General features: G+C 30.4%; 2 protein-coding genes across 2 annotated transcripts; both read right to left on the reverse strand.

The window, feature by feature from the left end:
• Positions 1 to 1,142: 1,142 nt before the first annotated feature.
• Positions 1,143 to 2,088, reverse strand: LOC105775125 (NAC transcription factor 56). Its single transcript, XM_012597656.2, has 3 exons — positions 1,905 to 2,088; positions 1,550 to 1,836; positions 1,143 to 1,463 (listed from the first exon to the last, which is right to left on the reverse strand). Exons 1-3 carry the CDS (start codon positions 2,086 to 2,088, stop codon positions 1,143 to 1,145), a joined length of 792 nt encoding a protein of 263 aa, XP_012453110.2.
• A 7,246-nt stretch (positions 2,089 to 9,334) lies between these two features.
• LOC105775126 (glutaredoxin-C9) lies at positions 9,335 to 10,117 on the reverse strand. The gene has a single exon (XM_012597657.2). The coding sequence runs from the start codon at positions 9,938 to 9,940 to the stop codon at positions 9,488 to 9,490; it is 453 nt and encodes a 150-aa protein (XP_012453111.2). The 5' UTR covers positions 9,941 to 10,117; the 3' UTR covers positions 9,335 to 9,487.
• Positions 10,118 to 15,963: the final 5,846 nt, after the last annotated feature.

Genomic DNA, 15,963 nt, shown 5'->3' on the forward strand with positions numbered 1-15,963 from the left:
AATAGTTAAACCGAAAAAAGTACACAATTAGAATGATAGTACTGATTCTTTAAGTACTTGATTAGAACATTTTGGAGTATAAGGATCAATTTAGAATTTAGGTCATAATTTGGGGCTGTCTTTTGAAATAAACCCTATTTGTTTCTTTTAGTTGTTGTATTTGTGGGTACGGTGAAAGGGTGTTTTGTGCTTTTCTGACTATTTTAGTCTCACATCCAGAACATCAGCTTCGTAAACTCGTCATTAAGTAATTTTATTTTATATTTTTTTAGTATCTTATTATTCTATTAATTTATCATTATTTATTACGAGTAATATTATAGTGTGCATAATGGATATTAAAATTATAGTATGCATTCATCCTCTTTTATTAGTAATTGGATTTGATTATATTCGATTATATTCGGGGGAAGTAGTTGTTGAAGGAGTGTTGAGGGATCATCACCGCCATTGGATCATTGAGTTTAATAGGAGATTGGGACTTTGTTTTGTTTTCAATGCTGAGTTATGGGATATATTAGATGGCTTGACCGTTTTTCATAATAGAAGTGGGGACGGACAGATAGCATGGAGGTTATTCAGGTTATTCAAGTAGTTTTCTCAAGATCTTCTAATTCTGCACTTATCAGACGAATTCAAACATATATTATCGAAAATGGATCAATGAGAAATATCACATATTCCTCGAGAAAAGAATACATCGCATCCCTAAATTGACTTTTAATAGGAATGAAGATTTGCTGTTGTTTGGAGAGAATGCATTAAGTTTTAATGGTTTATTCTATTTACTATTCTTTTCACACACACAAAAAATTATAGTATGTATTTTTTTAGTTCTAAAAATGTCATCGGAATGATTTGATGAATTGGTTTAAGTTTAAATCGCATAACTTTGGTGTATATTAAAGATTTGAGAGCAAAACGTGGGGTCATACCAGCCATATCCAGTTGTTAGTTTAACTTTGTGGAAAAAAGAAAAACACTACTTTCATTGATTCAACCCAATGGAGCATCGGGGAAATCTCTGATTCCCTTTCATTATTCATTATCTTTGATTCCCTTTGTTGTAATCAAAGGCAATATTTATAGTATATAATAACATGAACAATATATCCTTTCCTTTCCTTTGGTAATGAAAAACCTCACACAGCATCGTCACTTGAAGAAGCCATTACCAGTTCATCCAAAGCTCCAACAGACAGTACCCTTTCAATGGACTTTAGCACCTCTCTCACACTGGTATCTATGGGTGTTGGAGGATACTCTGGGGACCCTTCTTGAAACACCTTTTCATCGAGCTCTTCACTTTCAAGGCCAATCATCTGGTCCATTGTAGGTAACTGATGATCATATTCATTGATTCCAATGGTGATTTGTATTGCCATCTCTTGACCTTGTAAGTACCCACCAGCCAATGGAGCTTTGCCTTTGTGACTAACTCGGCATAGAACCCAATCATCCAACTTAAAACAAGAAGATACACAAAGAGATTAAAGTGCAGTGACCAAGTCCTATAGTTTCAGTGGAGAAGAAAGTAATATAAACTTACTTGCATTGATCCTTTAGGTCTTTGAGATACAAAGCAATCATCGAGCAGTCTATATTCAATCATCATCCAATCGGTTTTTACACCTTTAGGAGGACGTCCTTTGTAAAACACTAAAGCTTTCTTCATTCCAAGGCATTGTGAACCAACAGAAGCGATGATCGGTTTATCGGTCCCGGTAGCCTTCCAGTATCCCGATGCCGCTGCTCGGTTCGGGCGTGTTCCGTTTGGATACTTCCTTTCTCTTGGACTAAAGAAAAACCACTCGTTCTCACCAAATAAAGCCTTATCTGTAAGCATGAATGCCATAAACATAATATATATTATATCAGATGACAAGCAGAAAGGAGGAGCCTACCAGGAAGTTCCCATGGATTGAACTTGTAGATATTAACATCAGCTATAATGGAGAACATTAGGTGATGATTGGAGGAAGGGAAAACCTTCTGGTTTAGATAATGAATGATAAGCTCTTCATCAGTAGGATGGAATCTGAACCCTGGGGGCAAGTTAGCAACATTAGACCTATTGTTTCCATCCATGGGACAGTGGGGAAGATAGTAAGAATCATTTGCTTCATATTTATATATACCATAACTTGTACAAATTGGTGGTGATAAACAAGAAGATTAAATAATTTATTTCATGAAAAATCTTGGAGAGATCACCAACCATACATAATAATCATAAACAATTTATAGTCTGTCACTGTCTAATAGTTGGATATTCTAATATGTTGTTTTGCATTTGGTTTTACATGCAAGGTTTCTAGTCTCCATGCAGTTGACAAGAAATCTAGTATCCTCGTACTGATTGGTTGCAATTATTAAAATAATGGTAATTAATGCTGTGAACCTTCGGTTGGGGACGTCGGGGTGAAAGGTTTTCAAAAACGATTCTTACAAGGATGAGGGCCATTATAGGAAAAAAATATCAGAGCAGGCATTTAAGTAATAGATATATAGTATATACCAGATACAGCACATGCCAGCTAACTGTGTCAGTGAACATTATGCATGCTGCATGCATGTGCATTGCATGACTTATATATATTATACTCCCCAGTCATTGGATGTCAGCATGCATGCATGCTGATTAGAAGTGGAATTATATAGAAAATATCAGATACAATTTAGGAAATCAAGTCGAGACAGTAGTTCAGTAGAAATATATATATATATATATGCGATTTCATGGAGGGGGAAAAATGACAGAGAGTAACATTGGAGTTGATTCCAAGATAATTAAAGAAATGAAATATTGAAGCAACAACTTCGTATTTATTAAAAGTTCAAACTTTAAAGACAATATTATTATCAATATGAATCATATATATGTACCTACTACCCTTATATTTTAACTCATTTTGTGTGCACAAATGAAATGGCACATACCCTCGAAGGCTCCACAATCAAAGTCCCTGCAATATTATCTTAATCACAATCTATTTTAGCCAGCAAACATGTTATTAGTGTATTCTTCAATTCCAATGGGAAGGGTTAGTTTTAGAAATCAAAAATATTTGGAGGGGTTTTAGAAATTATAAAGTGCCATTGTCTTAATCTTTTGACCATTCCAGAAACATGAATCTTCAAAAGGGTTTTGATTTTTATTTACTTTTTGTTTCTTGTTTTGGGGCTCTTGAATATTGCAGAGAACAGTATAGAGTTTAGAGCCAAATATACGAATCCTTTGGCCAGTTGGTGCCTGCATATTTGATGTTGTCTTATAGTCTTTTAGTTTGGCTCTTTTTGAGGACATAGAAGAGAGCAATGACAGTAACATCTTAACTGAAAATTATATTTAATTGGATGAATTGACTAACAATGGCAATGGATTGAGTATTTATGCTAATCTCTGAATTTTTGCTCCTACAAAAATAATTACAAAATATAAGCTGGTGCTGTTACTAGTGTGGGTTTTATCTCTTAACTTTATCGAAAGTTTAAATGTCTGGATAAGTGATAAGTTATAATATGTGTAAAAGTATATTGTTAGACTTGAACTTATACTCTATAGCGGCGAATGCGACTACTTGAGCTAGCTATAAGACATAGGTTCAAGTCAAACCATGTTTAATGTATATGGTCCGTCTTCTCAAGCTCTTAATGAATCACTCCTGCTCTTTGAACTTGTTGCCTCTCTAGCCTGCTTTTATTAAAGGATTTCTAACTTTTGAAAGAAGTCTACCAAATATCATTAGTTTAGAGCTAATGAACTCTTCAATGGATTGGTGCGGTCAATATGGGCGAAGCTAGAAATTTATTTTAAAGGGGACCGAAATTAAACTATAAATTTTTTAAGATTTTATCATATATTAATTTATAATTCCTTTATTCTTTTAGGATTACATGATTTTTTTATATTTAAAAAGTTAAAAGTGCAATTTTATTCATAAATTAATTTTAAATTTTATTATTTTTAAAATAATTTAACTTGGGGATCCAAAACCCCTATTAGCTCCTAGTGTCGCCTCGAACAGTCTAGGAAGAGTTTAGCCTCTCCCAATTAGAAGTGTCAATAGGCTAGCCCAGGCCCAAACAAAATATTAGGCATGATTGCTAGGTTTGGATTTGGCCTGAATAAAAAATGGGCCTAAAATTTTACCCAAGCTTTATCCAAATAAAAATGCTAAAACACAGGCCGGGTTGGGCCCGTTCGTATTAAATTTTTTATATTATTTTCTATATACATAAAAAATTCTAGAAATATTAAAATAAATATTTCCTGACAAGTTAAAAATAAATTAAAAATATGCATAATTAAATAACACGCAAATACCTCTAAAACAGTAACAAAATTAACAATAAAACAATAATTATACTGTAATACCCAAATTTTTACTCGGCCCACAATAAACAAACACTCCATTTTTACAAACAGGCCTATATGGCCCAAAACTCAAAATACAACAGGGGCCCAAAGCTCAGTGGCCCAAATCATTTGCAAAAACCCTAGGGTTTCCGAAGAAAACCTTTGCGTCGCAGCCACAAGCGTCCCCGATCTTCATACCTGCGCATCAAAGAGAAACAAAAAAGGAAACACAATCAAATATTCGAAAATCAAATAAAAAAACAGATTGTTTCTTCTTTAGATTGGTTTTCTGCTATTATGTTTTCATTCGGCTATAAAGAGCCACAAAAACACTGTAATACGGATCGGAAAATCAATAAGAAAACGATTACTTTCACAGAGAATACGATACAGAGCAAAATCAATCCAAGGTTTACATTTACAGTTTTTTTTTTATCTTGCTTTATTTTAATCTATTGTTATTTTTTTATATTCGAATATAAAAATAAATTAAATAAAATGAAAGAAACAACCTTTCTTTCAGAAGTGACGTCGAGACGATTGAGGGAGCCACCCCCGAGGATCGGTGGCCGGAAACCGAAAGGTTTCGGGACTCTTTTCGCATTTTCAGTTGATTTTTTTTGAAGGTTTGAACCCAGATTTAGGCTTAGCGGATTCGAAAAGGTTGAAAAGGATATTTTCTTTTTTCTCCGGCCCGGACTGGAGACCGGACGACTAAGAGGGGAGAGAGTTTTTTTTTGGAAAGTTTTTGATTTTTTTTTAAAAAGGTTGAATGAAATGAAAATTTTAACCGAATTTTGGCTTAAATAGCCCTTTCAAAACGGCGCCGTTTAAGGCCTGGGTTGACCCGAATCCGACCCGACCCAACCTTAGGATCTGCGTGTTTTATACGGAGGGGCAAATTGCGCTTTTAGCCCCTCCGCCTTTTAAATATTTTATAATTAAGTTTTTTTATATTTTTAAATTCGCCCTTTTATTTAATTTCAATTTCAATTTAACCCTACCTGAACGACGCCGTTTTAGAGGAGAAGGGAAATTTTCCCTTCCAGCCCCTCTATATAATTCGCGTGTTCAATTTAATCCTTTGGATTTTATTTATTTGCGAATCTACCCCAAATTTTTATATTTGTAGTTCAATTTAGTCTCTTTTAATATTTTTTTCTTAAATTTAATTAACTTTAATAAAGTAAGTATTATTTTTTTTAAATCTATATATATACATGTATATTTATTTTTCATACATGTACACATTTATTTTTAACTAATATTTTCATATTTATAAATACATATATTTTTTAATGTAGATATTATTTTTAATATATATTTACATGTATATATATTTATTTTTTCTCGAATATTTACATACGCATTTCTTTATATTTTCAAAATGCTTAAATGCATATTTATATCTTTAACACATATATTTAAAATTTTATATATGTATATTTATATATTTTTCTTTATTTTCATAAATGCATTATATAAATTTTATAATTCAAATTTTATATGTAAATCATGTATTTTATTTCTCATAATTCCAAAGCATATGTTACGCTCTTTTTATTTATTTATTTTTTGTTTTTGTTGATTTATGTTTTCAAATTTTATTTATTTGATACTTTGCATGTTATCGATTTTGTTTATTCATTTATTCATATTATTATTTCTATGCCATTGTAATATTTATTATTGCATTGTATATTTAATGTAGCATCACATCATTTTTTTTACTCGATTTCAAACTATTCAAAATTGAGATAATGCTTGTATTTAGGATTTTCAAGGAAATTGAGCCCTAACGTATTGGGTTCCGATTTTCTTCGTTAAATCTAACAATAGAGCATTTCTCTTTAATCAAAAAATAAGAACTCATTATTTGGAATTCAACACGTTGTGTCTTAACGTATTGGATGTGACGCATTGATTTCTCAAAATGAAGATTTTTTTCTAAAAAATAATAAAGGAAATATTCCAATTTTGGGATTTTGGAGGAATTGTGCCCTAATGTATTGGGTCGCGATTTCTTAAATCTTGAATAAATGGATATTCTTTTAAATTTTTATTACACGAGTATTCTGGCCTAATTCATTTTTGAGGAAATTAGAATGCCGTGCCCTAACGCATTGGGTGTGACATTTTCTTTCTCTGAAGTGTTAAGGGTCTTAATACATAACGTTTTTAAGTTTTTGCTAAGGATTATATTTTTTAAATTTTCGACATTAAGACATTAATTAATTAACTAGGTACCAATTTTTGGGCGTTATGAGCGTGCTAATCCTTCCTCATACGTAACCGACTTCCGGACCCGTTTTTCTAAAATTCGTAGACCAAAGTCATTTTTAGTTGACCCAATCACACCTTAATAAAATATTGGTGGCGACTCCAAACTTTCATCGACAACTAATTTTTGTTTTTTTTCAAAATAAAAAAATGGTTTCGACATATACAATATCCAAATTCTAAATAATAATAATATAGTAGCAACATAATAGTGAGAATTGAGAAAACGACAAAAATATAGTAGCAAAACAGAAGAAAAAAAACAGCAAGAAAACAACAATAAAAGACAATAAATTTTTTTTTTTGTAAATTCGGGTTGGCCCAAGCTCAAAGCCTAACTCCTTTTTTAAATGGGTATTATTTTTTTTACCTAAATTCATTTTTCGAAATCATATTTTTACTCAAATCTGCTGATAACCCGACTCATTTACGGTTCTACTCTAAACCGAGTCGAATGCTTGGAAAGGCAAAAATTTCGCAAAGCAGAGGTCCGTAAGAAGATAAACCATGAGCACCAAACCTGGACATTCCATGATTACAGTCCAAGCCCAACTCACTGCCTCATGGATATCCAAAACATGATAGTTTATTAATTTTTTTATATATTTAAAATAACTTAGAAATAAAATAAATATAAGTGGTTTATAGTTGACTTAGAGAAAGGTTTATTTAATTTGACTTTCCTCTTAATTAGTGGTTTAATCATTAAATGGCTGAGTTACGATTAGGTTTATCCTACGAAATCCATATACTATTACATAAAATTCGGTGGAAAGGAAAGCCTAAGACCTATCAAGATAAGGGCCACTGTTTTGGGGTCAATTGATGGTCCTAATTCTTAATTAATGCAAATTGATTAAGGAATTGCATGAACAAGATCTTAAAGCTAGAAGTGAATCAAAATGTTAATAAAAATTCACGGTAAAATTTTTATTTTACTTTAATCAATTCTGTAACGAGCCTATAAAATACTAAAAATTAATTATTAGACTCGCTCTTATAACTACTTTAAAAATAATGATAAAAAATTCAAAATAAAATCAACAGTTTCTCCGCTTTGTCTGATGGACCAATAAAATAGTTTCCCGGTTAATTACTTATCTAATTATACCTTTTTCTGGGATCATCATTACCCAACACAATTAATGGAGAATGATGAGCTGTTTTTTTTTAAAACATTTTTAATTCATATTTGTAGATCACCATTATCTTTTAACTTTAATTTGTTGTTTCTTATATATGGTGAATTTTGCTTTAATGTGGGTTTTTAAATTTTTTTAATTATAAGAGGAGGATAAAATCGTAATTAGTACGACCCGAACTTAAGTCATATTTGGAGTGCTCAATATTTTTTACCATCAAACCAACACACGAGATTCAATATGAATTTTTAATTTTATATATAGATATTTGCTTAACCACCAAATCATTTTCAACTAATTAATAAAATTGTAGAATAATTGTTAAATAGAATTTAGTCAATATCTTTGAAGCACCGTAATATAAGGCAGATAAGGGAATCTAGAAAGAGAATCGACAGAGTTGAATTTGGTTGACTTGAAACTAAGTGCATTCCAGAATACCTAATTAAAATTTGCCTCTGCTTAACTCACAAAATTCATGCAGGTTCAAGTCTTTGAAAGCCTAAATTTTTATTTGGATAATTTTCTTTAGACAAAGTGTATGATTTGGTTATGGTTATAACGTGTGTATTAACTCTTTAATTATTGTACGATACCAAAAGAAAATATATCCAAAAATTAGCAATTTGATTAAAATAAAATGAATATTATACACAAATTCCGAGTGAATAGTTAACTTTAAAGTTTAGAGCTAAATTTATTGATATCTTGAACTTGCTCTCGAAGTAGTTCAAAAACGGCCTTTCAACTTCTTCTCCACAATTGAACTGTGGCATTCTTCAAAATTCCTTCAAGTTCTTTAAAGAATTTTGTAGAGATTTCCTAAACTTTTTGAACTTGTGAATGTGTAGAACGGTTTTAGTGACACTTTTTTATAATGTCAACCATTTGAATAAAAAAGAGTTCTTATAGAATTTAATTGCTCCATTTGAGCAAATCACATTAATAAAAGAGTGTTCTTGCAAAATTTTGTTCTATAGGAATTTAAAATTTTTTATTTATTATTTAACTCTTATTAATTTAATTAATCAGAGATAAAATAATCATTTGATTATTTTATTTTAATTAATGATAATATAAATTTTAATATTTATCCCTTAATTGAATTAAATTAATTAAAGACATCATTTTTACTCTGGTAATTTCAATTTAACCCACGGATGATACAAATACCTTTCTAACTTTTGTAAAATGAAGAGATGGTCAAATGATTAAAAGTTTTCTTAAATTGCATAAATTAAGTAATTATTTTGCTTTTCCTAAAAAAAGGTAATCATTTTGCTTTCTTTGACAAGTTTATGGTGGTTGAAAGTGCTTGGATTTGGTTAATTTCTTGAATTTTAAAAACTGTCCTAATCCAGGTTGAATCCACATCCTCATGATGCAAGCATTTAATTAAAAAAATTCCCAAAAAATTGCATTTAAACCCATCAAGTGGGAAGGTTGAGTTAATCTTAGAGGTAGGAGCCATATGAAATTGGTCAATTCAAATGTTGTACTTTTTATCATTTTGGTCCTAAAAATTTATGATCGAGACCTTTGGAATTACTAATTTACATCAATGGGTCAAATTATGTTTTTAATTTCTATCCAGTCCCTCAAAACATTATCAAAATCAAGTAAAAACTGTTGAATTTCTAATAAAAAAAAAAGTAGGAAGAAGAGGAATAGCAATAACAACAAAAAACTAGAGATTTCACAAAACTCATAGCCATAAAGCCCCAGCATCTTTCAAAACAGGCACCAATTCACCAGATATATGAGTAGACATTACCCTATCCAATCCCCCAAACATCTTCCCTCCCACGAACACAGCCGGCAACTGAATCCCACCACCACCACCTCCATCGCCGCCGCCGCCGCCGTCGATCCTCGACAACTCACCGATCGCCGCCTCTTCTTTCCCTTCCTCGACCTCGCAAACAACCGGGTTCACTCCATGCCCTAGCAGTAACCTCATCACAACATGGCACATGCAGCAACCACGTCTACCGAAAACCACCACAGCATTCTCCTCCACCAGCTTCCTTATACTGCTTTCACTACCATTGGCAACCACACCCCCACCACCACCGAGGAAGTTAAGAAGCGGCGAACGGCTGCCGACGGCGGTGGCTCTGGTGGTCGAATATGATTTATATGGGATTGCTTCTTGCATTGAGAATTTGAGATTGAAAGAATGTTTGTTTTTTTTTAATGCAAAGCAAAGGGGGAGGGAGGGGGCTTTTATTATAACAATGGTGTCATTATATAAATAGGGGGGCTGAATAAGAAGACTTTCACGTCAACGCCGATTACGTACCGTGGGACGTCACGGGGACTGTGGGTGATGCCGTTTGGTAGACAGATTCTCATTGCTATTTTGCAAGCCCCCCCCCCCCCCAACACCCACAATTGAGCGTGACCTTTCCTTTATCCTTTTACACACTGTGAGTGTGACAAAAAGCCAAAAGACCAGAACCAATATCTTTGTAAAATTCTACTATTAAACCCTATAATCTGCGTAAACTGTGGATTTAGTAATTTACTTTAATTTAATCAATTACATTTTTTTATCCTTTTCAAAATTTGAAATTTTAGTCTTGGCCAATGGATAGCAATTAGATTTGTTTGGTTAAATTCAAGGTTTTCAAAACTAGACCAATAATCAAAACGATCAGGCCACCGGTTCGCCAGTTCAATTAAATAAATTATTAAAAAATTCATAAAATTATTAAAAATCCAATTCAACTGGTTTTTTTTGCTTAGTTCAATAGGTTCAATGCTCTTCTCCAGAATGGTACCCCAATCAATTTCCTGTCCAACTAGTTGATTCAGTATGGTTCGAATAACATTAGTTAAATTATATTATTAATCTTGTATTATGCATAAAGTTGTAGATTTATTCAATGTTCTCCAACTAGATTATTCTCGCTATATTTTTCAAATTTTGAAATTTTAATCTTAATGCAAAACGATATTCGTTAAATCTATTGATTTTTTGTGTGTGATTAATATGTGGAAAAAACAAACTGACATGCATTACACGTAATATGTTTATCACATCAAAATTTTAAAATAACATAGCTTACTAAATTTAATAATTACCGAAGAGTAAATTTTTAAAATTTTTAAAATACATATATTGAAAATGAACATCTTAATATATATGAACTAAATTCGTAACTTAAACATGGTAGGAGAAATAATTGCACAACATGGCTTCTTTTTTCCAAGGCAGTGGCTAAAATTCCCTGCGGCTGGCACAACACTTTAATATTTTCCAATGAAAACGACAATAATAGCCTCCAAAGTTACCTGCCCCACAGCAACGTAATAACTAAATGGCATGTTGTTTTGAACGTAAAAGGAAGGCGACCTGTCAGTGCATGGAAAATGAGGAAATGGGATATTGCAAAGGGGAATTGTGTGCAAAAAATGGAATATTTTTATTGATTTCATCTATTATTGCTGCTTCTTGGTTCTTGCTTCACCCTTTATATAATAAATATAGATATATTTATAAAAATCTTAAAACGAAAATAAATAATTTTTATAGCAAAGTGAAATACTCAAAACTCTAATACACTTAATCAACTCAACCTACCCATAATTAATTTTTTATTTTGAGAGTTTACAAATACAAATATAATACAATAGTAAGTACATAATTAAACAAATAATATGAATATAATCTTACAAAACCCATTCATGAGAATTGCAATTGAACATAATCAGACTTGAAACTATTACTTAAATATTCACAGAAACTTCAACCTTTACTGCAAATTTGATGTAGAAATTGATAACATATATACCGTACAAATATAAACCCAATTACATCATAAAATCAAACCAGCATAAAAATAATTCAAACACAATATAGCCGTCTGATGGGATTAAAAACACTCATATCACATCGTGTTGACCGTCTTAAATATAATTTGAGTTAGATTGCAGTTTAGTACGTTATTATTAGAACTTTATCTCTTATAATAATTCCAAAAAAAAAACATCCATATTCAATTACACGTAGCGGAATGGGTATTGAGGGAAAAAAGAAGATTTGTAACAAGAGGCGTAAGCAAACATGCAATGATGAGATCAGGCGTTAGATCACTCAAAGATCTTTGGCGGTTCTTACGAGTTATGTTCTGTAATAAGGGTGGGACACGTGGTATTGTTTCATCAACAGATCATCGTGGCTTTTTAATCCCAATCTGTCAACCACGTGTTAAGATTCCTTAGGATGAGATCACGGGATTGGGAACCACAACCTGACGTGGACGCTTCATTTCTCACCTTTTTTTTAACTAAAAACAGAACTCACTGTTAATTTTTATTTTTATATTTAATTATATTTATTAATTTCAAAATTAAATTTAATATCAAATAATATCTTTCCCTTGAATAATTCGAGTTCAGCGCGCAAGTGAATATGCTGATAATCTTATATAATTTAAACTTAAAATAAAACAATTAATAAATAGAATGAGTAAAAATTAAAGCATAAATTAAATAATAACTATTCTAAATAATAATAATAAAAAGTAGAGAGCCTGGTTATGTTTTTCTTTATTGTCCTATTTGCGACTGTTAAAAGTCTATGATTTTGTAATTTATTGAAAAGGAAGATTTTTGTTAGATTTGTACAGTTGATTTTGTTAATCACGTGGTTAGACGCATCATACTTTAATCATTAACTTTGTTTTAATGATTTTAATAAGCCTATTGGTATTTATTAGTTTGCAACTTCTCTTTAATTTAATATTCTTTAGATCGTTTTTAGAGTTAAGGTCACTTGCCCGATTGATAGAACATTTTCCGATTAATTAAACACGACATTTACACCATATTCATCTAAATTATATTTTAAGTTTCATACATGTGAACTTGAATAATAAACAATTAAATGTTGCTTTTAGTGTAAATAATCAAAGGAAATGTTGCGGAGAGAGAGAAGAGACAAATAAAATACCATTCTAACCCTAATTGGGGGCTGTTTACTTTGAAAGGAGTTCGGTCTGTGGGTCAGATGCAACCCAGTAAAGAACCGGTCATCTTTTTACCCAGTCAAAACGACATAAAAAGCCTGCCGTATTGTGACAAGGTAAGGTGCGGGTACAGCGGATTTTCAATTAGGATTATTTGTGGAAAAAATCTTTCTGAAAAAAACAATTAAATTCTTGTATTAAATTAGTATCTATTTAAGTTTAAGTTGTTAATTAAAATAATCAATTAAGTTTTTTCATTAACACATTGACTGTTAAAATAAATTGACTAACTAATCCGATGATGACACGTGGTAGTTTCTGGTTTAATCTAATATTTCTCCTACAAAATAAAATTAAAATTATAAAAATTTAAAAATATTATAAAATATAAAAATCTAATAAATTGTAAAAAATATAAAAATAATAAAACTTGTTTAAAATTAAAAAACAAAACGTACTAAGAATTCTTAAAAACTAATATTGTAAAAAAACTATAAAAAAATATTAAAATTGATATAAATTTATAAAAATTATATAAAAAATCATAAAAACTTGAACCGGACTAGTTAGCTCGAAATCGACAAGGTGCCAATCCAGAGAAAGCCTTCAGACTAGTTAACCCCGGAACTAGGTGGTTTAACCAATTTTTTTTATTTTTTAATATTTTTATCAAACCAAAATTAGATTTTGTAAATATTTTTATATATCTTAATTAGATTTTTAAACTTTTATAAGATTTATAATGTTGTAATTGCTTAATATATATATATATTGTCGATGTTTTAATTTTCATTTATAATATACTAGAAATCTTATCACATGCGTATATGCGTAGAAACCACAAATTTAGAATATAAATGTGTTTAAAAATATCACGCACTAAATAATGAAAGGTACGATTTGAAATTAATTAATAATAACACGTTAAATATGTATGATGTTAAAATGAAAAAAATTTGGGTTCAAATTTTATCATATGCATGTTTTATTGATTTAAAAAATTAAAATACTCTTAAATAATATAACTAATTTTAGTTACTGAAAAATATTTCTATAATTTAACAACTAAATTGATAATCCGATTGAGAGTGACACAAACTCAATAAAATAATTAAATAATAATATAAATACTTAATTTCAAGATTTAAATCTCTAGAATTTTAATTATATGAAAGGAAAAGATTAATGTAAACTATAATATACATTCGTCTCAAGGAAGAAGCTTCGATTTCCAAAGTATGCAATACAACTATAGCAACTACACAGTCAAATGTTCAAAGCAGCTGGGCTACGTCATAACAATAAAGAAAAGGGATAAAGCAATATTTAATCTCTTAATTGTTTATTTTTTCAAATAAGTCCTTAAACTTTTCCATCCATATTACTTTAGGAACTTGACAAATTTTTTCCCCAATTTGACCCTTAAACTCCTTAAACATGAACTTAAACTAGAGAATGCTCCTTCATCGCCCGGAAATTTTTAAAAACTTAAAAAAAAAATTAATTTTTTTAAATTAAATGATGATGTGATACAATCTTATAATTTTGAATTGTCACACTTTAACGCAATTCAAGTTCAATGACCAAATTAAAAAGTTGTCAAGTTAAGAGATGATATGAATAAAAAATTTTTGAATACCAAAAAAAAAAACTAAATCTAGAGATTAAATGTTGCGTTTGTGTAAGTTTATGTTTTGGTTACAACTTCAAAATGTTACAAAATGATCACTAAATTATTCAAAAAAATTATTTTAAGTCCCTGAAGTATTAAAAAGATTTTATTTAAGCCACTGGGTTGTTAAGTTTTTTTTTTTTTTAAAGTCCAACTAGCAAGCTCCAAGCATCAATTCAACAACCAGTATGGTGGATCAATACCCATCAATGAGTAGAAGAACATACCTTACATCCAAGTTGATCTAATGATTAGTGTCGGAGATCAAAGAAAAAAATTGTTTGAATTTTGATTCGCAGATTGTGACGTTTAAAATTGTTTCATGGAAAAAAGAACTAAATTGTAGGAGAGAAAGGGCAAGAGACCTTTTGATTAGTGTAGGCGGTATGAACAGTGAAAATTATACAACGAACTTTCTAAGTAATTTAGTTGTCATTTTGTAATTTTTTAAAATTGAATAGTCAAAAGATACACTTATTTATAGTTTAGTGATATTGGGTGCAATTTACCCAAAAGGAAAACGAGAGAACAACAAAATCACACGGCAGAGTAGAGTGTGAAAGAGCAGAGAAATTTCCTTTCAAAACTGCACGTTGTTGTTGTTGTTGTAATATTTGTCCACCTCCGACCCCACTATAACATAATAATGCTGATTTTAGCTTTTATTATAAGCCTTTTATCCAAGGCGTCAGGGGTTCGCAGGGCTCGAGTAGTTTAAAATAAAAAAATTTATATTTTAATTTTTTTAAATTATAAAAAATATAAATTATTAAAATAATAAAATCATATATACAATTTAACTCAAAATTATGACTCCACCGCTAACAATCCATCCACCGTTCTAAGCAAATACTCGGGCCTCTCTCTCGAGTTTGATTTTCCAAATCCAATACAAATAAAAAAGGCATTTTTTGTGAGTTAAATGTGTAGTCCAGTGAAAATTAGCCTTAACTAACGTCATCAATAAGCTTGGCCGGCACCGGCAGGGCTTTCACAACACACAACCTTAAATGTACACATGTTTGTTTTTATTCTTGCACATCATGTTCAATTCATGCCTAATTTGTTAGATGTTAACCCTTTCTATGGATACGGAAAACAGAAAGGGCGTGCAAAATATCGGTTAAACCGAATCGAATAAACTAATTTTTTTTATTAAATGGGTTTTCTGTTTATTTGATTATCTATTTCGGTTTAAACCGAAATAACTGAATAAATCGATTCTTTTAAACATTAAAATTCTTTTTTATAACTATACTCAACCAATGTAAAATAAAATCAAGCTCACGTAACCAATCCAAACACCAAAGCATACAAAACAAAACTCAAGCCCAAATTAATACTTATAATTCTTATTTTATAATTAATTTTATTGTATATACATAAATATAATACATAAACAATTTTTATTTTGAAAATCTAAAACGTAAAATAAAAACAACAAAACTCAATAAACCAAACTGAATCGATGAGATTCAGTTTGATTATTTCAATTATCCCTTAAAATTGGATTTATTCGATTATTGCAATAAAAAA

Source organism: Gossypium raimondii, chromosome 10 (genome assembly GCF_025698545.1).
Source record: "Gossypium raimondii isolate GPD5lz chromosome 10, ASM2569854v1, whole genome shotgun sequence".
In the NCBI taxonomy this organism is placed as follows: Eukaryota; Viridiplantae; Streptophyta; class Magnoliopsida; order Malvales; family Malvaceae; genus Gossypium; species Gossypium raimondii.